Raw genomic sequence first — 25,580 nt, forward strand, 5'->3', positions numbered from 1 at the left:
CCCTCAGAGCAATTCCCTCTCAAAAAACAAAGTTGCGCCCTAGCAGAATAGTCATGGGCTAACCTATGATCCTGCCCCCAAACCCACTAGTCAAAGTTGGAGTTAGACCTGCAATTGAGTGATGATGCAGTCTTACAATAGTGCAGAAAATCTATACGCTGTCACTACAGATTCCTTTCTCAGACTCAAACATGAGTCTGTCACTCCCTCCACCTTGGGGACTGGATCTCCTTGTGTGTACAGGAGAAGAATACTGCTCTACAGCTTCCCTAGCTGAAGATCTATCTGCACCATCACCAACACAACTGTAAAATGTTGAGGTCAAGTAACGTGGATCCACTTATCTCACTGCAAGCCGGCTGCTGCATTCAGAGATGACAATGCCGCTGGACTCTAAAACTGTGCCTGGTCCCGGGCTATCCCTCCGCTGGGACTGCCTCTGCTGCTATCTTGCCACCCGCTAGTGGGACAGACCCCCCATACCCACGCCCTCTACCTGCCCCCCCCCATTGTGCAGCGCCTGCAGCCTCCCATCGTAACCACCTCCATCTGAGGTAAGCAGCCCTCTCCTGGATAGTGGATCCCTCCGCTTGCCGGCCTGCTATCATTGCTGCTGGCTCGAGCATCTGGCTGGGGGTGGTATGCATCATCACAGTGGAAATGGGAGTTTTTAAATGCCCAGCTGTACAGAGCCTCTCCTAAGAAGAAATTGACGCTCTGTGTATGTGAACAACCCCTATGTATGGCTGCGGTTGCTGGAATAAAATGAATACATTCTATTTTTGTGTCCTCTTCCTGGACTGGCCCTTGCATGCCAGTGGATGTGGGGGCGGGGGGGTCATAGACCAGTTTATTCAGTGTGGCACAGTGCACATTTCCTTTACCTTGCAGTGAGGAGTCGCCTCGCTTTCAATGTTGCCAATCAGAAGCTGATTTGTGGAAAAAAGTTAATTCAGCAGTATGTTTATGTATCTCTATCTGTGTTTCAAGGAAGGGACTTCTCACAGTCTTTTTTTGAGGAGATCCTACTTCCTGCTCATTAGATCAGTGGTTCACAACCCCTGGGGGTCCGCGAAGCCTCCTCAGGGGGTCCTCGTCTGCTTAGAAAATGTAATAATTTTAACAGGTAAAATACCCAGCATTCAGTAATGACTCAGTGGGGGGTCCCCAGATTCCAATAATGATTCCGTGGGGGTCCCCGGGTTCCAGTATTGATAAAGTGGGGGTCCACAGAAGTCAAAAGGTTGGGAACCACTGCATTAAATAGTTTATTAAAATAACAGTTTCTATCATGTTTGTGTTCCATTCCCATTCATTTGTATTGAGAAAACAGTGTACAAAAGGTTTTCAGAAATGTATGCATTTTCACATTATATGCTTCATCTGTATTTTTGAGATGAACCTTTAGTCAGTTGAAACAACAATTATCATTTATTTTGCTTGTTTGCTTGCTATTTTTGGATTAAACGCAAGCAAGTATTCTAGGCTTCTCGATGTATTGTTTTTTGACAAGAATATATCTTCCATATGCTTGATAAGCGTCAGTAACGGCTGATCTTTTGGAAGGCAGTGTTCAGTGAACATGCAATCCTGACAGATGATTCCTTGATGGGAGCTGTTACAATGTGGCTTGTGGCCCAGACAGAACTTGAGGGCATTGTTTTTCCTGCAGTATTGATAGAGAGATTATGTAGCGCCAAGAGATGACTGGATAAACACCCCTAGTGTTGGCACTGGTGATATGCACTCATGGATCATTTTGAAATAGAAATGGTATGGATAAAACAAAACGTGTAATGGGTGCAGACTGGCCACCACTTGGGAATCCATGAAGATGCTGGTTGATAGAGGTCCTGGAGGAAGGTGTTCTATAGGGATGTGGAGTCGCAGTTTTACCAGTAATGATGTTGATGTCTGATTAAAAACATTCCAAAGAGACTCAGCTCGTTGATGAATCACCCTCAATATTTAGGAATGTGTTTCTTTGCTATGCATCAATTACACAGAAGTCCTATTTAATTATTCTTGTAGTATGTGCTACCTTCTCCAGAAAATATAAAAGCTTGGGAACAGGGGGATGTGATCTGTGACCCGGTGTACAAAGTCTACATGGTTCTAGCCTGGAGCTAATCTTTTTAAAGGATGAAGAATCCACAAGGGATTCATATGCACTGGAATGTCATTTCACAACCTATTTAGATTGATAAGAAAATGTGTGCATGTGGTGATGCCTCAAGTAAAATATGTTTATAATTAGTTTAGGTGAACCTAGAAGTGGAAAACTATTGTAGCTCAGTTTATACTTTGGTGGCCAACATACCCCCCTTTCACAAATCCAGATGACATTTACATGGTGGTGACTGAGGAAGGGACAACGCCAACCTGATCACTGAACACCCCCAGTAATTGGTTGCATTGTAAGAATCAGTAGTGTTATTCCCCAACTCTTTTACGGGGCATGGTGTTGTAGAAGGAAGCAACCAGCATTCAGAATAGAATGGCTTTATATTACCTCCTAGCAGCAAGGGGGGGTGTTTGCGCAATAGTAGGGGCCGAATGCTGCACATGGTTACCCAACACTTTCCTCTCTGCATACATGTGCAAGTAGATCCCATCAAGGATAGTATCAAGAACATACATGAGCTCCAGAAAAGATGAGATGTTAATCTCAGTGGCAGCTGGAAGTGACTAGGTAGAATCTTTGGAAACTGGGCTATGAAGTTATTGAAATAATCATTGCTACAAGCCATTGCCATTGCACCAGTCTGATCACTGCACATCCCCACTAATTGGCTGCAATGGAAGAATAAGTAGTGTTATTCCTCAACTCCTGTTACAGTACATGGTGTTGTAGAAGGAAGATACCAGAGTTCACCAGCTCAAAGCTGACTGTAACTCCCACATCACCAATTCACAGGCCTCAGAAAATCTACAGGATTCCCTAAACCTATGGTTAGATGGCTCCTTTCCCTCCCCAAAGCAACATGATAATCCCCAGGATTACCTTCTTTAGGGTGCAGAAGGATCCCCCTGCAAACAGGGAATTCCAGGAATTTTCTTGCTGATAGCGCTTCAAAGTGCAGCACTGGCGCAGAGATCCACAAGATTCCCTTCCCATTGGGACATAGCTGCACATCCCAGGGAAGGTACTGGCAGTGAATTCCATGGTCCCTTGGGACTTTTAAACCTGGATAAACCCTGGAATTAGCCACAGTCAGGGGTCTGCCATCAGGTGATGTTTACGAACGATCAGCATGACTGTGCTTACAGCGCCAGAGCGAAGTCCACAACTGCTAAGCCACAGGGCCACGATGGACATCCTGGTAATCAAAAGCAATTACCACGTGTGACCACGGGAGCACGCATGAGAGGCACGCCAGCAGGGTTTAGCTTTGGGTGGACATGGTGCCTCCACATGTCTAAATAAAGGGGTCTCTTGTTGCTTGATCCTGTTTTTATTTCACCCTGGGTTGCTGGTGAATATATAATCAAAGGCACCTTTCCAGTAATATGACTCTGGTTACTAAGCCCTTGATATACTAAGAAGAATTTATCGTTAACCATAAAGTATTGGTAGAAATTAATGTGGTTTGTGAAATTTACATGCTGCGTGTTCCTGGCGATACACCATCTACAAGGCATCATTTCAGTATCTTTCAGTGAGGCCAGAAAGTGAAGGTCTACTCAATGAATAGAAGCTCTCGCTGATCAACAACCACCCAGAACTCAGAAAGCAATAAAAACATGGCCTTTTGAGAACTCACAACTGCATGCCTACCCGACCACATACAAACTCATGGTAAAGAGGGTCGAAAATCAGTGTCTTAGTTCATTAAACACACAGACCGCTTGATAAACTAAGAAGTTAATACTGGGCTCCTAATTTTTGCACAAGTATTATACAGGCAGCATCAACTACAACCTCTCTATTTAGCAAGGTATAGTTTGTAAGTACCCGCATGCGTGGCTGCAGCTATGTTCGACGGTGTCTGGGACACCACGGCTTATGTGCTGTCGAAGACCTATGCACCAGCTTCCAAACCTCATGCGTGGCACCCATTCTCACCCTCTCCCACTTAGTCCAACCTACAGTCAACATGCTTTCAATCATACACCCAAAGGGTGCCCGACGGAGTCGATGAAAATCAGAGTGCTTCATTACCTCCGCAGTGCTCCATTGCACGGTATAAGTTATAATTATGGAGTAGCTACTTATATAACTTTAGGCCTCACAAGGGGTAAAGAAAGCACTATACAAATACCAATACAATACAATTGTCTGAAAATGGAAGAGAATTACATTGTATTTCCTGTTTGTAGTTGTCATGTGAGAGGAAGGCGAGATGCAGAATTTGCTTCACTACACTAAAAAGATAAGTATTGTACTAGGAAACCTTGATCACCTCAGATAATATTTGTGCTTGTCTTTAACCATGTACAGTGCTCTGCGCCTTTTGGCTAGGCTTGGTCTATAGAAATATCATATACATAGAGACATACAAAATGTCTCCTACGTTTTATTAATGAGGCAGGAGGTTTTGTAGCCACCTTTGAATATTTCTTTAGCATGACCCGCTTTTTGTGCGCAAAAGATAGTGTGCAAATAAACTGACCAAACTGCAACCTGCACTTCTTACAATGGACACCAAGTGGATCCCTTCAAATGCATGTAGTTTGTTAGTTAAGGTGTATGTGCACATGTTTGAAAATATGAGCACAAGTGCACATGAGTGAGCACACACATGGACACCAGTGCTTAATTTGTGCCAGTGTTTGCCGGTGTTCAGCAATGGCACATGTTGTTAACACTGGCACTTGAGGTTATGACAGTTCACCACATGGTGGCACTGTCTATTTGTTAGCAGAGGAAATTAGCAGAGTTTTTGTTAATTCATATACAATAAAAGAAAAATTAATACTAGCCCATCCAGGACGTTCTTACAAATTTGGGTGACCCACAATAGTCCAAATGGTCACAGTTGAAGTTGTTGGTGGTGCAAGTTGCAGTGGCCTGCTGCGAAATACCTTAGACCCTGGCGCTTATTTTTCTACAAATCAAGAAGTGATGCACACGTATAGATGCGAGCATACATATGAACACATGCAATTACTATCCTGCAGTGCTGTTTGCTTCTTATCTCAAATGTCCCGCTGATATATCACTGTATAGCCACAGGCAAAATGTTGAAGACAAGCCTCAGTTTGGGACAAGATTGAGGATTATCTTCTACCACTGCCTTGAAACAATATTGTAATAATAAAGCTGTGTCATTCTCTATGCCTGGAGCTCAAGTGCACTGGAGAAAAATAGCATATCCCCGAACTGCAATGTGCACAGTGTCATGTTCAGGATTTTGATGGCCTCTGGTTGGACAAACTTTGAATTCTATTACCCATTTTCTGCTAATTCAAGCACATGATGCCTAGTAATATTGAATTATATGTTAAAGGAGGAGTTTGAGAAATAGATAAAACTGTGAAAGAGCAAAACTTCACTTTTCCAGGGGCCCCTTGGTGGGTGAGGGCCCTGGGCAATTTCCCACTTTGCCCTGGCCATAAAACTTCTCTGATATGCTCACCCTTTGAGATATCCATAATGGGTTAAACTGATGAAGAAATATGGAGGTCTTTGCAGACATATACAGTTCCACTTGTAAGCCAATTGTTCCACCCGCTGTATTCACAATGCATGATGACGAGTCACTGTGTGGATTTTGGAGCACTGCCTGGGACACAATAAATGGACCTCTCTTCTAAGGTTGTAAAACTGAAAAAGTTAAATGGTAATAAAGGAATGGACGGAACTGAGGTTAAAAGAAACAAAAAACTTACCACACTGCGTGTGAACTTTTCTAGAGAGGTTCTACGGCCTTGCTCATTCTCAGGCTTTAAAAAAAAGGGGGAGGGAGAATACAGACAAAAAAAGTCTTCAGCTTAGAGAATTTGTGTTTGTTTTTTTAAAGCGGCAGCAAGTCAGCAAAGCAAAAAAAAAAAAAGGAAATGGGAAGCAAGCAAAAAAATTTAACAAATAAAAAAAGAAGCAGCCAGTGGGACTTGCAACTGCAAGCAAAACAACGAAAATGCTCTTTAAAAAAAATCACCATCTTAATTGATATGGTCTATAATGGCCAGCAGTGTCAGGTATTGTTGTCTTGTAACTTTGTTGTGTCTTAGGGTATGCTTTATGTGTACCATACTTTGATACGCAGTTGTGGAATGAAAATTGTGGTACATGCAAACTCGGCAATGGCGTAGGATTATAGAACATTCACGACAACCAGGCTTTCATAAAATCCACATGGTAAAATTGAAATATAGAAGGGGACCTCAGAATCTGAATTTAACCAAACTCTATAGAACAGATACATAGAAAAGTAAATTGAAATGGATATTTTATCAAGAGGAGTTTTTACCTACGTATTGAGGACCAGGAGAAAAATCACTACAATTGAAATTTTAGTAAATCATTAATTGCGGTACAGATTGTAGAACACCCTTTTTCAGTAATACTTATGATGAGCTCTTTAGCATGTGGAACAAAGCTTACAAATAGAACAGTTCAGTAACATCAGACATCGGACAGTGTGAAATTTATCACAGGGAACAGCAAAATACCAAAACACTGTTCAAAACTGCACACAACCATCTAAACAATATGAAGTAGTAAGCAGGATCTACAGACTTTCAGGGTTTGCATTTGGTGGACTGGTGAGAACTTGGTGTAGCCAAGCCCATGTGGTTACTTCTCAGCATATGCAGGATGTCACAGGTGGCCCCAAACAACTTTGACTAGTGCACTATCAGCAAACAAATCTGGTATCTGAGGTAGGTGGAAATGCATCTGACAATTCTGCTCTGCCCTTCAAGATACAGGAAGACCAGGACTTTTAGGATATGTGGAAAAGGGTAGAGGTTAATGAACACTGCAAACAATTATTGGCTGCCACCACAAAAATCTGAGTGTGCAGAACTAACTAGGCAGTAGATATACATCTTCTACTCCATTCTTGTGTATAGCCTGAGATTATGATCGTAGCCAGTGATAATTCTCATACCAACTAGTTTGGTTAATCAGGGGGTGACCAAGAGCTAGATCATTGAAGACTACGACCCCCTTGGCACGAACCAAGCGAGTAAGATGTAAAGGGATTCCCTAAACTCTGAATAAGTGGATGCAGGGGTGTGTTGATTGTACAGGAGGCTAAAGGATGTGGCAGAAATTGGGCCATGCAACGAGAGAGTACTGTTCTCTACCTGCAATGTAGAAGCGACTTTCCCCCATATCCATATCTTCATTTTGTATTGCGTCAATGAAAGCAGCAGGTGGGGAGGGGGGTGTCATGGACTTGAGTTCACCATGGTTTTTTTAGGTTTGTTCTGAGCTGGATCAGAGAGTGAGGTGCTTGTCTGAGTATGCTGATTGGTTTCAAGGGCTTTGGCCATGCCAACCTGTTGCCGTGGTACCACCTTGAGCATCACATTGCTTCTATCCATGCTGTTGTTGATGTGTTTTCATTTGAAAATGTTTGTTAGGAGAATGCTGCATTGAACCTGAAAACTACCCTCTTTTGGAATGTTATTTTACTGGCGACTGCTAGAATACAGAGTCCGAGTTCCATGCATGGACTCTTAATGTCTTACAAATACTGTCCTCAGCATTACCCTGGATTTATGTTTGTTCCCTGCTTGGCTATGGATGAAAACAGCAATATCGAGATGTTTCTTTAATTGCACTGAGGTATCCTTTAAGAATCCAGGCTTTACCCAATGTGTTGGACAGCCTCCTGCGCAGACGTATTTGAGAGATTTCCTGTATGTTATTTGAGGTTTCATAATCTTTTGTGAGTAACCTCTGATGAATTCTAATCCAGCTGCCTCTAATGTGATACAAAACCTTGAGAGTTCTGCTGAAGCTTCTTCTGCCACGGTGGCCTGAGATGGCAGGGGAAGGTGCCTGTGGACTGGATAAACTGATTGACTAGTTGGTGTGCCAAATGTTAAACATAGTGCTTTAGATATCATTTAAATGATCTGTCCTTGTCTGCTATGTAAATAGTCTCTGACAATCCGAATTAGGTCTAGGTAGCTAAAAATAGCCCATTTGCATTGCATGTGGATTACAATCTGGCTTTAACAATGGAAAGCTCCCTGCATCAATTTTAAAACATCAATGTTATTATGTTCTAGAAACAAGAGTAGGGTCAATATCGAAAGGTTGTATATAGACTGAGATTTCTTAGATTCAAAGTAAGCATTTCTACAGAGGCGAAAAAGACTGGACCCTGTCATTGTGCTAGTCCCACATGCTAAATTTCTATACTTTTATTCTATTGTGTAACAGACCTGACAATATCTATACACTCACAAACAAGGGTGTGGAAGACAATTTTTCTGAAGACACGAGATGTATAGCCTTTTAGCATAACTAAGATAAGGAAGTTTCAGGTTGCCTCCAAAACTAACAGTGCTGGAATTTCAAATTGTCTACCATTGGATACTGATAAAATGTTGTTTACATTTAAATGGGCTGCTGATCCTTGTAGGGTATTTGCACTCTTTTCCTGGAGACAGGACCTCCTTTAGGTCCAACATTAGTGGTTTCCAGGCTTGACCTTGTAGTCCGCTCTGATCCTCACTACCCCCTGACTCTTTCCTACTGCCATGCCATCTTTGTTGTCTGGGTTTTCCCTGTTTTGCTCAATAGTCCTTGATGAATGGACCACTCCGGCCACAATACATGGAAAGCTTGAGCTTCCTTCTCTTTTCACGTTCTTCTGACAACAATGGGCCCAAAATGCAAATTACTTGCATCTGTTCCACTCCCTAGTTTCCTCTTGCGGTCTCATCAGAGGGTGCTTTACTGAGCATAATATAATTATTTTGGGATCACTCCTAGATCTATCCCTACACCTTTCAGATAGTCTATGGTGCAGTTATACTGTTAGGTCAATTAAGTCCACACAAGTCTCAGGGACATTCATCACTTGCACCAGAAAATCTTTACTTCTCCCCTTAAACCCTGAGAAAACAGAGAACCCCTGTTTTCATTTAGTTTCAGTTGAATGTAGTTATATACGACAGTCGGTCTTGAGTTCCCTGTATTAGGGTCAGCAGTTCTTTGTCTAATGTCAGTACATAGGTCTTTATGTCAAACAAACTTTGCATTTGTCTGCAGAAGGCTCCAGAATTATACAATATACGGTTGATTCATTCGATTGTTGCAACTGACAAACTAGCTGTGTTCCCTTCCAGATAGGACAATACAAAAGCAATCTTCATCTGGTCATCAAGAAAGGTGGCTCAGGGGTACCAATACAACTGTTTCTAGCTCTCTTTTAACTTCATGACTCTCTGCTTGAGAAGCCTAGACCTCCTGTGGCACTGATGTTATTGTTTCTAGAATCGTAGTAAGAACCTTACTGGTATCCATCACTCAGGCTGGGTAGCGATCGTAGGTTTAACAATCCGTCAGAGGCTGGTCAGCCAGTAACTCACCAGATAGACCAACCTAAGATACCCGTCTCCAGCGGAAGTGATAAATGATGCCTGATGTTTGACGCCCAACTGCACTCTCTAGATCAAGCATTTGATATGTTTAATCTGAGACAATGCCAGGGGAAAATGGGATGAAAGAGTAGATATGACAACTGTGCCTGCAAGTAGCTGTGCTCCCTCACACTGCTCTGCTTGGTGATGTCTCTCACTGCTTTTAATTTGCTGCCTCCCCTACTTTTCATTAAACTCCCTATGGCTATTGCTGCAAGGATAAAAGACAATGTTTGCTACGACTCCCCACCATTAGATGCTCAATCCTCGTTGTGGCATCCCTTGTCTGTGCAAAACTGCTCTGTACTTTGTTTTTCCTTTGAGTCTCTCTTAGCTGATGGGAAAAATATGAATGTCCAGGTTCAAAGGTTTCTCGACTGTAGATCAGAACTCTGCACCTTAGTCTCTGAGCACCTAAACCCTTGCAGTCTAAATCACGATGAGTTGTTAGCTTTATCTATTTGTTAGGTCCTGTTCCTTTCACAGCGACCTCCTCACACAATGTCTCACGAATGTTCTCTTAAACTGAAGTCTCTTCTTTCCAATATCTTTTTACGTGCGATGTTAAGCGTGCATATTTTATCTTAGGATGAATTATACTCATCTGAGTCTGAGGTTTCGTAGTGCCGGAGTCAGTGAAGAGCGGGAATGCTGAGATGCTGTCTGCTGAGAAGACTGGACAATCAGAAGGAAGACTGAAATTTTCCCAGGAAGCTGGACAGGATTGTGCAGGTGTGTCTGACAGCTGAACAGAAACTTGGTCCTGCTGAGTTCCCGATTGCCAAGCATGGCTTTGCAGGTAAGCATGCCTTTTATAGGATCTGGATTCAACATGGCCACCAAGAGGATTCCAGAAGATTCCAAAAGGTTCTGGATGCAAATTGGCCACCAAAAAGATTCCATCAGGTTCCTGATTCAACAAATGTCAGCTGAAAAGTTTCCCGAAGGTTCTCCAGGTAGGTAACATAGTGCAAGTGGGCCAAATCAGTTTAGTGGTGAATTCTGAGGACAGAAGGACATTAAAAAACTTGATAACATAAATGCTATGATGTTAAGCCTGGCCACTGTGTGTGCCTCAAGCTACACATGTAACTACTGTGTTACTGACTGCTCCTATTGGCTGTGACACTATCTCCTTGTGTTTGTGTATGACTAAATGTTTCCGGGGATCTCAGGTGATCTTGTGGGAAAAGCAGCTACTCAGGGCAGAGCACATTAGGGGGCTCTGGGTGGTCATGACATATTAGTAATGTATGAACCTAGCCAAAACACATCAAAGCGCTGGACATGGTCAAAGACAAAGGTACAGGCATCGAATAATAGCAGAAGTAGGTACTTTTTGAGAGTGGACGTGAGCTGGGAAGTGTTAGATGGATACAGCAATGTCCTTTCAGATTCTGGGTGCATAGATAATCATTAAAAGTCTGGGTATACAAGTGCCATTGCTGTTCTACTTCAACAATAAGGCAAATAGGTTATGTAGAGTTATGTAACCACCTACTTGACCAGGATATTGCCTTTTTCTAAGTATCTGTAATGTTAGACTCAAGAAAGAGAAAAGACTTGAACAGAAAAGACTTAAATGTTGCCAAGTCAATGGCGATGGAACAAATACACACTCTTCCCTTGGATTCTTGAAGTATTTTAAGACTGGCACAACTTTGGAAAGATGAAGATTAACAACTTGCTCTTGCACTCTGTGTTACCGGGTGCTCATCTGTGCTTTTGAAATAAGACTTTCCTATGTATTTTCTCATTGTTTCTATTGTCAACATCTCATCACTTTTGGTTAGTCTGAATTTATTACATTGTTCATAACTACTTTGTCATCAAAATGTGAACTTTTACTTAGTGAGGCTTCAAGACTTTCTTACAAAAGTGATTCATTGTAGTCTCACCATTTGAGGCACAAAGAAGGATACTTTGTTTTTGTCTTCTTAAATTCATGTGTTTCATGGAGCATGTTCTTCTCCTCTGCAGGAGGAACTGTCTACATAAGAAGCCCAGTTTCTGAGAAAAGCTAGTTGAGTGTTCGTAAAAATATTGCTTTGTGTGCAATGCATGCAATTTGAAAGATGTTCATCACTTCTATGAGGAGTCACTTTGAGAGAACAGCGTAGATGCAATGTACTTGAACTTTGTAATGCTAGTGGCCTTTCAAGGCAGCTTTATTAAGGACTTTTTTGGGGGGAGCTAGATGCTGTTTGGGAAATAATATGAGTAAGGAGTTTCCATAGTATGACTTCAGTAGTACAAAAGGCTGGATTATCACATTCAAGTCTGCATCAGGGATAAAAGGCTTGAATCCATGTTTGAATCAAAGCTGTTATTGTGCCATCATTGCCAATGTGTTACTATGTGCTTGAAAATTAAGATTTGTGTCTACGTTAAAGCCAAGAGAGTTTGCAGACTCCATTGAAGGGTTACATTTAACACCAAAAGTGGGTCATGCTAAATTAGAACCAGAATATTTCCGTTAGAGGAAATAACTGGAGGAAATCTGCCTAAGACAGATAAAACGTCAGGTGTGTGGTGTGATATCAGGGTTGATTGCCCTCAAGAAGAATAGCCATGAATTCAGCATCTTTAAGGAAGGTGATTTCAGATAAGTTCGGCTAAGTTGTTTGTGTGAAATCAATATTAGATGTTAGAGCTACTGAGAGTGAAGGCTAGCAGCACAATGTAGAGGTTAGTGAGGGTGGGAGAGAGTGAGGTCTTTGAGGACCTCCATGCTGGGTTGTCACAGAGTTGGAGAGTAAGTTAATCTTTTTATGTATTGACTTCGGCTTTCCAAGCATGATGGGACTCAGTCCCCAGTCCCATTCTGTCTTTGAGAAGTTTCAAGAGACTGATGATAGAGGTTGATATGTAAGGAGGATAAAGAGGCAGGTGTCATGTTTATCTATAATACAGAGAACATCGTCTATTTTCAAAGTTGCAGTGTTTGTGCGGCACCCTGACCAAAAGCCTGACTGTGACTCACCTGGTCAGTCATTTTCCTCAGTGGAGGGTCTGAGGGCATCAGTGGAGCTTTGGCCAAGAAGCGTTGATAACAGACTGGTCAAAAGTTGCTCATATCTGTGGGATTTGTCCCAGGCTTTTTAAAAAAGATGAAACCGGGCCCATTTTAGGCATTCTGGGACTCACTTTCCCTCAGGGCTAAGAGGTATCATGCAGGTTGATCAACTACAGAGTATCTGAGGAGCTAATGTCCTTGCTGAATGCCAGGGGATGGGTTCAGAGAAATCAGAGAAATTTTGATTTTGATAATGAATGGTACTGGGAAATATTACTGAAGAGTTGTATTTGAAGCAGGAGCTTTTTCTATGGTATCATCTTAGTTTTGGGGTTTTAAGTTTTGGGCAATGAAGAGTTCTATCTTCTTCACCTTCTCTGCAAAGAAGTTGAAGAATTTCTTACATATTTCTTTGGTCAAGTTGATCATCCCCTCTACTTAGGACGAATAGATAGTTTTCATTTTCCAATGGCGTGTTGCATTGTCTATCTCCCTTTTTATATAGGCACATTTGCTATGAAGATACATGTTTTATGTTTGTTTCTTTAAATCTAAAGTTGTGCCTTGTTCTCTAAGGAGGGGTTTGATGGCAAATTTTTTTCAGATGATCGTACAGCTTTGCTACATTCGGTCTGTTCTTTACAGAACCAATGCACTCTTTTCTCACTGTTAATCTTTAACAGTGATTTGTGGTGAAAATGTGTCCATTATCACTATCATGGTTTCATTGCACTGGTCAGTCGTTCTTTGACATCTTGCTCTTAGAAGATGTTTTGTGACATGTATGCTACTTCTGAAGCTAGCCTGGGAGTATTAATATCCCTCAAATCTTTTAACCCCTATTTGTGTATAAAGCAGTGCCCAGTGGTGACAACCTTTAAACAGAGGAGAAAAATGAGATTGTGAAAATGATCTGACCAGTCTACTGGGAATGGTGGTCTGCAATAGTGCTTTTTCACATGTGGGAGGTAACGTACTTTTTTGATGGAGATTACTATCAAATGAGATTGAGGATAAGAAAGATATCATAGTTCACTTTTTAATCTCATAAGTGCAGCTGAGACCACTGATGAAGATATTGTTGCTCAAGATTAAGGATTCACTAATTCATCTGCAATATCCACCCTATGCTTTACTGCCAATCTGTAGATAAGTAGTTATGTTGATAAGTAAGCGAAATACACTAATAGAATGCACAGTACCCAAAGGTGTCATAGCAGTTGCAAAGTTCAGAAGTTTGGACAAGCGGCAGGAAGAACAAACGAAAAAGATGAGAAAACCCTACACAAGATCAGAAGGAAAAGAGCCATGTCTTCATATGCCTTCTAAACAGAAGATGGTCTACAGGCCCTGCATTATGGCAGGGCAGCATATTCCACAGTCTAGCTGTGGTATAAGTAAAAGATTTGTATAAGTAAAAGATTTGCAACCCCATCTGGCTCTGCAAGTATTAGGTACTACTATTGACCTATTGTTGGCAGATCACAGCTTCTTCTATGTACATTCAATCAATCAATCAGGATTTGTATAGGGCACTAATCACTCTTGACGGCCTCCAGGCACTGGGTCCGGTTGCTCGGAGGTTCAGTCAAAGGGCCAGGTCTTTAACCCCCTATATACCATTGGAATTTAGCTCTAAGGAAGTGGGGGGCCAGAAATGTAAAAAGCCTTGCAATCTATGCAAAGGCTTTTGAACAAAATGATTTTTCTGATGGGAAGCCAGTGCAGGCCCCTCAACTCCTGCTACACTGACTAAAGTTTTGTAATGTCCACAGTATGTTAAGCCGCTGTGTTCTGGGTCACCTGTAATCTATCAATGGAGGCCTGAGTGATATTAAAATACAATGAGTTGCAAGAGTCGATTAACGAGTACACCAGAGCAAGAACAACCACCTTACGCAGATCCAATGGAATGAGAAGAAACACGTTTTTAAACATATAATAATATGAAAGCAAGAGCTGGTGGTCCAGCTAACTTGTTTACCAAAGACAAGCTGACAACTGAAGCTCACCCTAAGATTCTTTGCCGAACTAACTGGAGATGGAAGATAGCCAAGGTCTTCTGGTCGCCACATAGAAGTCTAAACTGAATGGTGGGTGCCAAAAATCAGAAGCTCGGTTTTTATCTGCTTTCAGTTTCAGGCAGTTGTCCTTTATCCACCTGCTGATTTCTAACAAACAGGTCTTGAACCTAGCAGCAATCGACGAGACATCATCTGTGATGTTAAGAACAATCTGTGTGATGTCAGTATAAGACGGCACCCGAAAACCAACAAGACATATAGATTAAAGAGGGTGGGGGTTAATGAAGAACTGCAGGGTTTAGAATTTTCAATTCATGTTCTAATCCTTCCGAAATAGACTTGACCAGAGAGATACATTGTCAGAGACGACTGCAAATCATGGGCCGGTACTGGTTAGCAGTTTAGGGTGTTCTCACATAAGCTTATATTTAATATATTTCCAGTATTTTATGGACATTTGGATTGGATTGAAGATATTAGGCCTTGAGGGTTTTATGTCTAGATTTGTGTAAATTTTTTTTCCTTCTCAAGCAGTACGTGTATTCATTGTCTTTAACACAGTAACCCTTCATGTGAGTCATGTTGTCCTAAAAAGTAGAGTTTTGAAAATGTAAACAAATGTGGAGTAATTTCAGTTTTGTGATTTTTTATTTAATTTCTCCATTTTGAGCATGGGTCTATATGTCATAGCATGCACAATGTTTTTGTGCAAAGAGCATTGGTGGTGTGGAATATCACAGATGACACAATATCTTGTCAGCTGTTTATCCCAGGGGGGCTAATTGTTCATGCAAAGGCTCCTCTTCCTTTTGAAATAGTTTGCCCTTGGAGTTTTCCAATATTGAAGCTGTTGCTCGTGTTAGAAATGCCTTAAAAGCCTGTATTTGCATGCTGGCCTTCCCTGCTATTTAATTTTCACTGTTACCCTTACCCCCCAAAGGAGGAAATATATTCCCAATTACAATCTGACTTGTTGTACCTAACATAACTTTGACATTTTGGTGTTGTAATGTCCAATCAGAACTAATACAAGGTGAAATGTAAACTGCCCCAGGTGATAAGATTCCCTACATTGGTCTCCTTTTTTCTCTCAAAGATCCATGAAAACTGTTATGAGGGAAAGACCTCAGAGTCACAACAAAGGTCATAGCACAGGAGCAGTGCTTAATTTTTTAACAAAGATGTGCCGGTGCTCAAAGCCCTCCTCTTAAACACATGTCTGCTGCAATTAGATGTGCGAGCACGGAATACAGTCCATTTGAAGCCACTCCCTGCCCCTTCAGCTCACTCTTGCAGCTTTCTGCTTTCTCCCATTGGGGCGCTTTTTTGTTTTTCTCTTCCTCCATCTTTCGCGTGTGTGTCTTTTGCTCGCAGTAAATGCTTGAGGCAGAAAAATAAGCGCTGGCCCTCAAAAGTAAGTGCCGGTGCTCAGCACCGGGAACCACCGGCTCAAATTAAGCACTGCACAGGAGAGAAACAGAAACCAAGGATCAGAGCACACTGGTGGTCTGGTGTGGCACACCCATCTCAGTGCTTAAACTTCTCGTTTGTAGTCTCGCTTTACACCGGTACATGGTGAGCAGGAGTGCGAATAACAATCCTAGGGAGCCTTACCTACACAAATTAAACAACTAAACAAAACATCAGGATTGAGAACCAGGGTGAGGTCCTGTTTGTGAGCTTCTCAGAAGGGGAAGTGCGGAGCAACTTCAAATGATGGCATCACTTGGCTTGAAAAAAGCTGAATATTATGGTACATTTAGAGACACTGGTCAAATTCAATATCACTGCATGTAGGCATATACTGTTAATTTCATCAAGTTATCTGCTGATGGTAACTTTTTTCAGCTCATCAGTGAAATATATTTTTACTTTCTGTTAAATGTTTTCTTTACAGGTCTGACTTCCTTGGTGGAATATCCTCGTAAGCCTTTGGTGCCAGCACTGGAGCTTGGGCAGCCTTTTGTATAACATCAAAAGAGGGTGGAGATGTAGCAGAAACCCATGTGCTGGCATCATTCCTTTCAGACCTGACAACTACTCAGCATCATGGTAGCTTTGCCCCCCTACCAAATACATATTCAGTCTTTGGGGTCAGAAATTCATGCCATGAAGATATCCTTTCCTGCAAGCATTTCAAATCAGTGGAGAAGAATAGTATTTTTATGTCATGGTAAATGTCCTTCTAAAGCCACTCACATCTTTTGCAGCAAGCACAGGGTCCAAGCAGCCCTTTATTTAAACAAGCAAGATTGCTCCACATTCCACATTTGAGGGTGACTGGAAATGAACTGTCTCATTCCGCAACACCCTGTTGCCCTATTCTTTTAGCTAGCTCTACCAGACCCAGTATTTCCACAACTCCCAATTGAGATGTACCTCAATTAATTTCCTTGAGCATTGAACTGGTTGGCTTAGGAGTGGCCTGTGATGTGATGCTTTGCATGGCCTGGGTAGGAAGGTGCTTGTGCAGATCTGCACAATGTGAGCATGAGCGATGCTTGAGTACTTTTGGGTGGGGAGGGGGTGGCAGCATTTGTTTCATAAGAGACTGGGAGGTTGAGCTCCAGCACAGACTGTGCAATGCACAATGCAGCCTCAGAACCACATTTGTATTTAGTGATGTGATCACATGCAGGGAAGCGCCCATGAAACATTGTATGGGCTCAGCCCTAAAGGCTTTATTCCAATCACCTTATCGTGTCTTAACCTAGTAAGGTGTGAGGTCCCTGCAGCTGACGATGGTATATTATTACCAGCACAAGGCTGCAAAAGAAGTATCTACTACTAACAATAATGAAGTATGAACATTAAACTAAAGGTGAATGGGAAATAGAAACAAAACATACTCTAAGCAGAACAGCAGGAAATGCAAATAATACCTTGTTTCTTATTAGTGCTTCTTGTGTTATAGTGTTGAAAATGTATATACATATGTATATGGTATCTCTATAGTGCAGACCTAGCAGTGGGGTAGAAAAAATAGTAGTTGCCACTTTAAATAACCCCACAGAAAGGATGTGGTGGACCTGACATCCTTGGCATGGTTTTCCTCCAACTTTCTGCCTTCCAGCCTCCTGATTTTGCTGACTTTAAGACGCTGCACACTTTACCAGTGTAACCAGTGCTAAAGTGCTTGTGCTCTCTCGTTTCAACATGGTAACAGTGGATATCATACAACTGGTATGTTTAATCCACTTGTAAGTCACTAGTAAAGTGGTACTACATATACCCAGGGCAAGTAATTTAAATGCTACTGGTGGGACCACAGCATTATGTGTACCACCATCTTAAGTAGCCCTTTAAACATCTCTCAGGCCTGCAACTGCAGCTAGTGTGAGCAGTTTAAAACTTCCATTTCGACCTTACAAGATAAACTCTTGCAAGGCCAAAACCTCCCTTTGTAATACATATAAGTCACCCCGAGGGTAAGCCCTAAACAGCCCAGAGTGCAGGATGCAGTGTATTTAAAGAGCTGAACATGTACTTTTAAGTATCACATGTCCCGATAGTAAAAAATACTCCTAAATTTCTTTTTCACTACTGTGAGGCTTACGATTTCCATATGATAAAGCAGGGTTAACTTATTACACTTAATAAGTGATAATGTCTGATTGGAAGCAGGCAGGAATGTCACATTTTTGTTTATTAACAATTGGAATTTAAAGGGCTCTTTAATGGTAAAGTTAGATTTTACGTCACAATTCTGAAAATGCCACTTTTAAGAAAGTTGCCATTTTCTTGTCCTAACCATTTGGTGCCTGCAGACTGTTTTCTGGGTCACATGACTAGGTGTGGTTGGCAGTTGCCCTTTGTGTATTGCTCCCAGACAGTGAAACAAAGGGCCATAAATGTTGGCAAGATGGGCCATCTCTGACTTGATGAAGAGGAGGAGCTGTCACCTACCACACTTGCACATTACTAAGACTCAGCCTGATCACACTCTCAAAGAGTTTGATACTAGTCTATTGTGAACCTAGACAATTTGGGGCCAGGGCAGTGAGGCAGGAAATTCCAGACACCTAGGGGGTGGAAACCTCCAGAAATTTCTCCTACTTCAAAGGGGGCACCAGATATAAATACTGGCCCCTCAGAACCAACTCTTCAGCACACCTCTGGACCTGTGAAATACTCAGAAGGATGGCTGAGCTGCTCTGCCAGAATGACTGCTACTCTGTTGCCCTGCTGCCCTGAGCAAGAAGGACTGGTCCTGCATCTTGATCACAGGACCACCAGAGTAACTCAAAGGGCCAGTTGGCTGTCCTCCTGATCAGAAGCCTCAGGGACAACTACCTTGAACCCATCACCTGCACTCTGTCTGCTGTGAGTCTTGTCCATTAGGTGGTGCCACCCCAGCCCTGGACCCTTGGAAGTGGGCCTGAAGGTGTTCTGCCAGCCCAGCTGTGGCCCTGTGGGCAGAACTGCCATCAGACGATGCCTCCCTGATGCAGGACTTTGCATTGCAACACGCAGCCTCCTCAGAACTGTTGCTCAGAACTGTTGCTGTACAAAGCATCTCCGAAGCAGGCCATTGCATTCCAAGCCCCTCACTGAAGCCTCTTCGACAAAGATGCAGGACTTTGCATAGCAAGCTCCTCCTCGATAGCATCCTCAACAATGACTCAAGACCTCACATCTGAGCTTGCAGTTCCTCAGAGCCACTGCTGTGCGATGCATCCTCGACAGAGGATCTTGCAATGCTCCACAACCGTGATTTAATGTACTCTTGTTCAGCGGGTCTAACTTAGAGCCGGTGTCCAGCCCACGCTCCATCACAGTTGGCCTGAGCTTGTGACTCTGTCTTTGTTTGGCACAACCAGATGACCACAGTTGGCGCTTTGTGCTTCCAGGCCCTAATGTTTGCTTAAAACATTAAAATTGCATATCTCTGATCCTACTGATTGGATATTTGTTGTTTTGGTCTCAAATAATTTTACTCCATTCCTCTAAATTGGTGCAGGTTTTGTTTCTTGTGATGTGTTTTCACTGTATGACTGCTTGAAGTGCTGCATAAATACTTTACACATTGCCTTTAAGTTAAGCCCAACTGATTTTGTGCAAAGCTAACAGGGGGTTAAGCATAGGTTAATCTGGAGTTTGCTTGTGTTTCCTTCACCTTACAGAGATTGTGGTTTCTGCTTGAGTAGGGCCTCAGCCGCCCCCACCTAGTAACTCAATATCCAACATGATGCAAGACTGAGCATTGGGATTTACAACCAGCAATTAACAAAACAAAACATGTGTGCAGCTGGTGCATTAACCCTAGCTAATGCGTGTCAAAGGAAATTGAAACTGGCAATTCCCTAAAATAGGCTGGTGCTGGTAAAAAGTCAGAAGAGCTAAAGAGTAATTCATAAGTCACAATTAAGCTCCATTCCTACTGGTACTTTGGTGGTACCACCCTAGAATCCCTAAACAGCCCTCCACATCTTTGGGCATTGTACGATAGGCATTTTATAGAGATCAGTCATGATTAGGATACTACTTAGGGTGGCACCTTCACTAAGCCACTACACTGCCCTCATTGGTGAGACCTAGCTAGGTGCTAGAGTGGCACAGGGATCTTGCTATTGAAATTACATAAATCACACCCTAGACAGATGCTAAACTCTTACAAGGCTCCTGCTGTTACAATGGTTTTAAAACCACACCCGACCCACACTCCAAACTATTACAGGGTCCTGCTTCTAGATGGTATGTAAATACTCCACAGTCACTCAGAGTTGTCACTCAGCCCATGGGTCGACATCTCTCAATGCTTGTGTTCAGTGACTGCACAACTTGGAAGGAAGGGAGGCCAAGTAGAAATGCAAAACCTGATACAGGGAACAGTGATCCAGGTGTTACAATGTGTTTGAAAACACACCAGGAGCAGGAAGACTGTTACAGGAAGACTGTTGTTAAAATGTGTTTAAAAACACTCTCATCAGGTGCTACAATGTTTTTAAACATACGCTCTTCTCAGGTGCTACAGTGTTACAGGGAGTCATTTGTTACAATGTTTCTAAAAACACACTCTTGTCAGTTGTTACAATGTTTTTAAACATACGCTCTTCTCAGGTGCTACAGTGTTACAGGGAGTCATTTGTTACAATGTTTTTAAACACATGCTCTTCACAGGTGCTACAATGTTACAGGGGGGCATTTCTTACAATGTTTCTAAAAACACGCTGGTGAGGTTCTACAATGTTACAGGGAGCCTGCTGTTACAAAGGTTTTAAAAAACACACTTTTGTCAGGTGCTACAATATGTCACAGGGACCCTGCTGGTACATGTGTGAAACCACACCATTTTGGGAGCTACAATGTTACAGGGAGCCTGCTGCTACAATGTTTTTAAAAGCACACTTTTTTCAGATGCTATCATGTTACAGGCACCCTGATTTTAGGAGGCGTGTGCAAATACACTGATTTGCTGCTGATATGCTGTTACATGTTGTGTGAAAATACAAACCATTTAGATACCAAAAACGAATTTATGAGGGCCTTTTAAGCATGCTGGAAAAAGCGCAGAAGCAACAAAATCTACTTTGTCTATTGTGTGCTCAAAAATAGCGACACAGTGTTACACAAAACTGGCATAATACATTGCCAAACAAATTATTGTCCATTTTCTGTTTGTATTGGGTTTTGCATAAACAACGACATGTAACAAGTCACACTACGTAACTTCAGCATTCACAGTCCTGGTAATCACTCACCAGAACATCATTAAAATCAAATGACCTGAAACCTTTCAGATGTCCATGGTGTCTTCCATGAAGGGCATGTTCGGTGTGGCAGGAGTGTTGTTGGTACATCCAAACATAAAAACAAGCTCATAAAATAAAATTGTGCGGTGTACCAGCGTGGCACGTACTGTACATCACAACATCACAGTATGGCAAGCCAGATAAGTGCAATGCTCATTGATACACGTCACCACAACAACGTCACCACAGATGCAAACCAATGCATAAATATTAAGCGTTTATCAATTCATGCAAATGCAAAACAAAGTATTTAGACATTCCAGGTTACTGGATAGGAGGTGCTGTTATGAGCCCTAGGTAGAGACTGGTCTATAAACCAAAGTTCTAAAGTTTCCAAGGTCCATGCAGAAGGTAATCCAGTCTAGGGGCCCGATACACAAAGGTAAATCTACACTTTTTTGTAAGTTTACAATTGTTTGCTATTCAAGAAGGTATTTACGAGTAGTGTCTTTACAACTGCGGAGTCTCCTCACAAAAAAAAGATAGGGCAGTCCTGTCTTTTTGTGTGCGGTGACTGCGCAGATTCTGCAGTAGTAAAGATGCTATTTGTAAAATACCTTCTTGAATAGGAAACAACTGCAAACTTACATAAATGCGTAGGCTTACCTTTATGAATCAGGCCCCAGGTGTATCCTTGCATATTGGCATTTCTAGTTCAGATTCTCTAAATTAGACTCCAAGCCCTAAAACGTAGTGGAAAAGACCCTCAGCCAAATGAGCTAATAACACATAGACCTTGTAAACTGAGAGCCCAGCATAAACCTGTATAACGGCTCTTCCGAGTGTGAGATGTGGACGCGTAATGCTCATTAGTATTTGTGAGTAGAAACTATCTTTAATGGGAAGGGCACTGATCACAATGCTTTTTTTTGTGTTTGGTGCAACAATAAACTGCTGAAAAGTAATTTTGGGAAACCAGTGTCCTACATTTACATTATGCATTCCCAGTCCTAGATCAGTGCACCAAAAACTGTGTTCCAATTATATTTGGAGGCCAAAAGAATAATAGGTAAATTCCTGTAATCAAGAATTATCGCTCCTGCCTCGTACTCCTAAACACTTACACTGAGCAAATTTCATCCTTCCCTCCAGCAGAAAATAGCAGCAGTAGTTTGGAAAAGTAGCAGCTTGAAATAGAAAATGCAGCAGCACCCCAAATTTCAGTCTACAGTGAAACTACAGGCTGAGCACCATTGCGCGTCATTAACTTAAGCATGTATACCCATTAAACATGGAGAAGTCTGCTGTATCCATTGAAAACAAGTCCTTGCTCAAAACCAGCCTGCTGGTTCAACAATTATGATTGGTCACCCTTTCAACCAATAAGAACAGGTACCTATGATAGAACCAGCAAATATTGGCTGCCGAGAGGCAGTCAAGATTGAAGTGAATTGCACGTGCTTTTTTAGCCTGAGGGTTGTGGGCAAGGATGCGTAGGAAGCTTGAACATATGGGGCCTGATTCACAAAGGTAACGTACACTTTTGAGTAAGTTTACATTTTGGAGTGAGTTTACTACTTTTCGGCATTCACAAACTGTACTGTGGAGTAATTTCCACTTTTTTAGCAACTTACACTCTTGTAGTAAGTCCATCACTGTGGATGGCTAACCGCTGGTACTACAACCCCCTCCCATATGCAATAATAGAGGTAGGGACTTAAAATAAATCCAGTAGGGAATAATGTTCTGTTAAATTATTCAAAATAGTTCAAAATATAAGTAAATATAAATTAATACTAACAAATATATAAAATAGTATGCTTAGTAATTAACTATAAGATATTGTAAGACCTATTTTGATTTAAAAAAATGATGTAACCATAATTTTTATTAGAATTATTAAAATCCATTATAATCAACTCTATACATCACTTTTAATCATTGTTAATGCACCTGATTAAATATATTCAGGTTGGGTTTTATTTTTTAATGTAAACTTCAGAAAATAATGTAATTGAATCTATTTCCATTAATTAAACAATAATTTAATAGTGCTGTAGCATTTTGTTATTTTGTTTTACATTAAATAACTAAAATTAATTTACATTAATATTTAACATAAAAATATTTTGCTATCTATTTTTTAGTTAAATATACTTTTTTATTTTTCCTTATACTTTGCCATTTGAAGATCTCCACCCCGAATACGTATGATAAGATATAGGTAAAAGGAATAGTTTGGGAATAAAGAGAAAAAAGTGGAGTATTAATGTACATATACAAGGGGCCAGAGAGATGGTAAAGGATTCTGAATGGGGTTGGTTGCTGCTGATGGTAGGCTAAGCTGTCTGAAAAGGGGCAGTCTGTTAATTTTGTTCACAGGTCCAGAGTCCCTGAGATGTTTGTTTGCAGGAAGAAAGGGGAGAGTGCATGCACAGATAGCAGCTGCAGATTGAGCAAAGTTTTTCCAAATAATTCTGATGGCCAAACACCAGAATTCCCTGTAGAGAAGCATCAAGGTTCAAGGGGAGCAGAACAGCCAGAGAGCCCCAGTGCTGTCAAGCAGGGAAGGTAAGTAATACATGTTTCCAAGGCTCTGTTTGTAAGTGGATGTCTGCACGTGTCTATGCACTCTGTAGTGGCATATGAATCTATGGGGATGTGCAGTAGTGGGTTGGCACCTGGCATACTGGAAGTAATATTAGCATATTGGGGGCTTCTATGACATGATTGTGCATACCCCTTGACAAAATCTGCGCTGGCATTTTGGTTGTTCCCCCCTGGCATATTCTGCCCATTTATGGCATGATGGTGCCCGCACTGGCAATCTATTGAAGCGTATCAACAGTATGTGTGTAAACTTAATGGAAGTGATAAATTGACATTTGGGCACCAAACATGTACATACTAAGAATGGAAAATGTGATATTTCAGGAAATAGTGTGTTTTTGACAAGTATAAGCTTTTGTTTTCGTAAAATACTGCTATGTTATAAAAGGAAAATGTTGTCTTTGACAGCAAAATACAAGCATTTCCATAAAAAGACTAGCTGAGGCCTGCCGACTAGATAATTACAACTTCCAATGTATATTTAAATTACACATTTGAAAGACATTTTAATGGAAATTGTGTTGAAATATGAAACATTTTGCCATTATTTTCTCAAAATGATCTTATGGTTAGTGAAAATTAAACATGTATGTGAAGGGTGAGAGTTAGATGGGACACCATGAAAGCATTGGAAAAGTTCCTGAGGGCCCTTGCAAAGTCTTTGATGTTTTTGCAAATTTTGAGTGAAGAATGTGCTTGACTCTGTTCCAAAAACATTTTGTGAAGGGGGAGAACTTCCCAAAACCTCCTTAAGACATGAATGTTTCACTTACCGGCAGGCTGTGGCTTGGGACAGGTATTACAGCCAACCACATTCAAAGATCACCAAGCAACATTAGAGGTGGGCGGAACTATTCTGCGGAGTTACATAAAACCTCCATGAGATTCTGTGGAGTTCCGCCAATGGGTGCAAAGTATTCAGCTTGCGCTGCTCGCACTGCAATTCAGTGCTGATAGCGTGAGCAGTGCTGAAGATCAGCACGAACGGCACTGTGCATTGCGGAAGAGCACGCAGCTATTCAAGTTTATTTTCCTGCTGCTCGAGTAGAAAGTTTAGTCAAGCAGCAGCAAATCTTCTCGAACGGCAGGCCTCTGGCCGCAACCCCTTGTGACCAATTGCGACCACCCATGTTAGAAAATTGCTCTAGGGGATACCAAATCTTGCTTGTCAGTTTGCATATTCCGGGGACTCACAGGAGAAAAATTCTGTCCTAATGCAATTGGTGAAATTTGGCCCGAGTGGCCAAAATCCTGACAATTCCACCAGCAGAAAAAGCATTCCGCCCACCCCTAGCCATCACTGGGGAACTTTTCTACAGTGTCTTTCCTAAAGCCTTCTCTTTCAGCGCTGACCTCCAGCCATCCCATCCCAGAGAGTGTCTCCTCTAATACTGCTGTCCCTTGCAGTGCACTCAGCCCACTTCTCTTTGACTGCACTCATTGCCCTCCTCTCCTTCAGTTCCTAGAATGTTACATTGCTTGCAGCTGAGCACCCCTCTAGAGAATTTGGGAGTTGGCTTATCTGTTCGAGGGAGGATGTAGAGGGTTATACAGACATTCTGGAGGCTGGGATAAATAGGAGGCAGAGAAAGATGAATAGGAGGGGGATTGTATCATTCTTATTCGTATTATTCATGCTTATTTAGTGTCACGTCCACCATGAGCACTTGGAAAGCAGTTGTTAGAGGGCAG

The 25,580-nt window shown here is 41.8% G+C and overlaps 1 protein-coding gene across 2 annotated transcripts in view; it reads right to left on the minus strand.

Annotated features, from left to right (window-relative positions):
* The window catches only part of RGS6 (regulator of G protein signaling 6), a 964,496-nt gene that overhangs the window by 23,737 nt on the left and 915,179 nt on the right, over positions 1-25,580 (minus strand). Inside the window, exon 17 of one of the 2 annotated variants that reach the window (XM_069208949.1) lies at positions 5,833-5,886. The exons of the other annotated variant lie outside the window; for it this stretch is intronic. Coding sequence (XP_069065050.1) covers positions 5,833-5,886 — 54 coding nt within the window. The remainder of the gene's footprint in view (positions 1-5,832; positions 5,887-25,580) is intronic. 2 annotated transcript variants of the gene reach the window in all.

Source organism: Pleurodeles waltl, chromosome 9 (genome assembly GCF_031143425.1).
Source record: "Pleurodeles waltl isolate 20211129_DDA chromosome 9, aPleWal1.hap1.20221129, whole genome shotgun sequence".
NCBI classification, from domain to species: Eukaryota; Metazoa; Chordata; class Amphibia; order Caudata; family Salamandridae; genus Pleurodeles; species Pleurodeles waltl.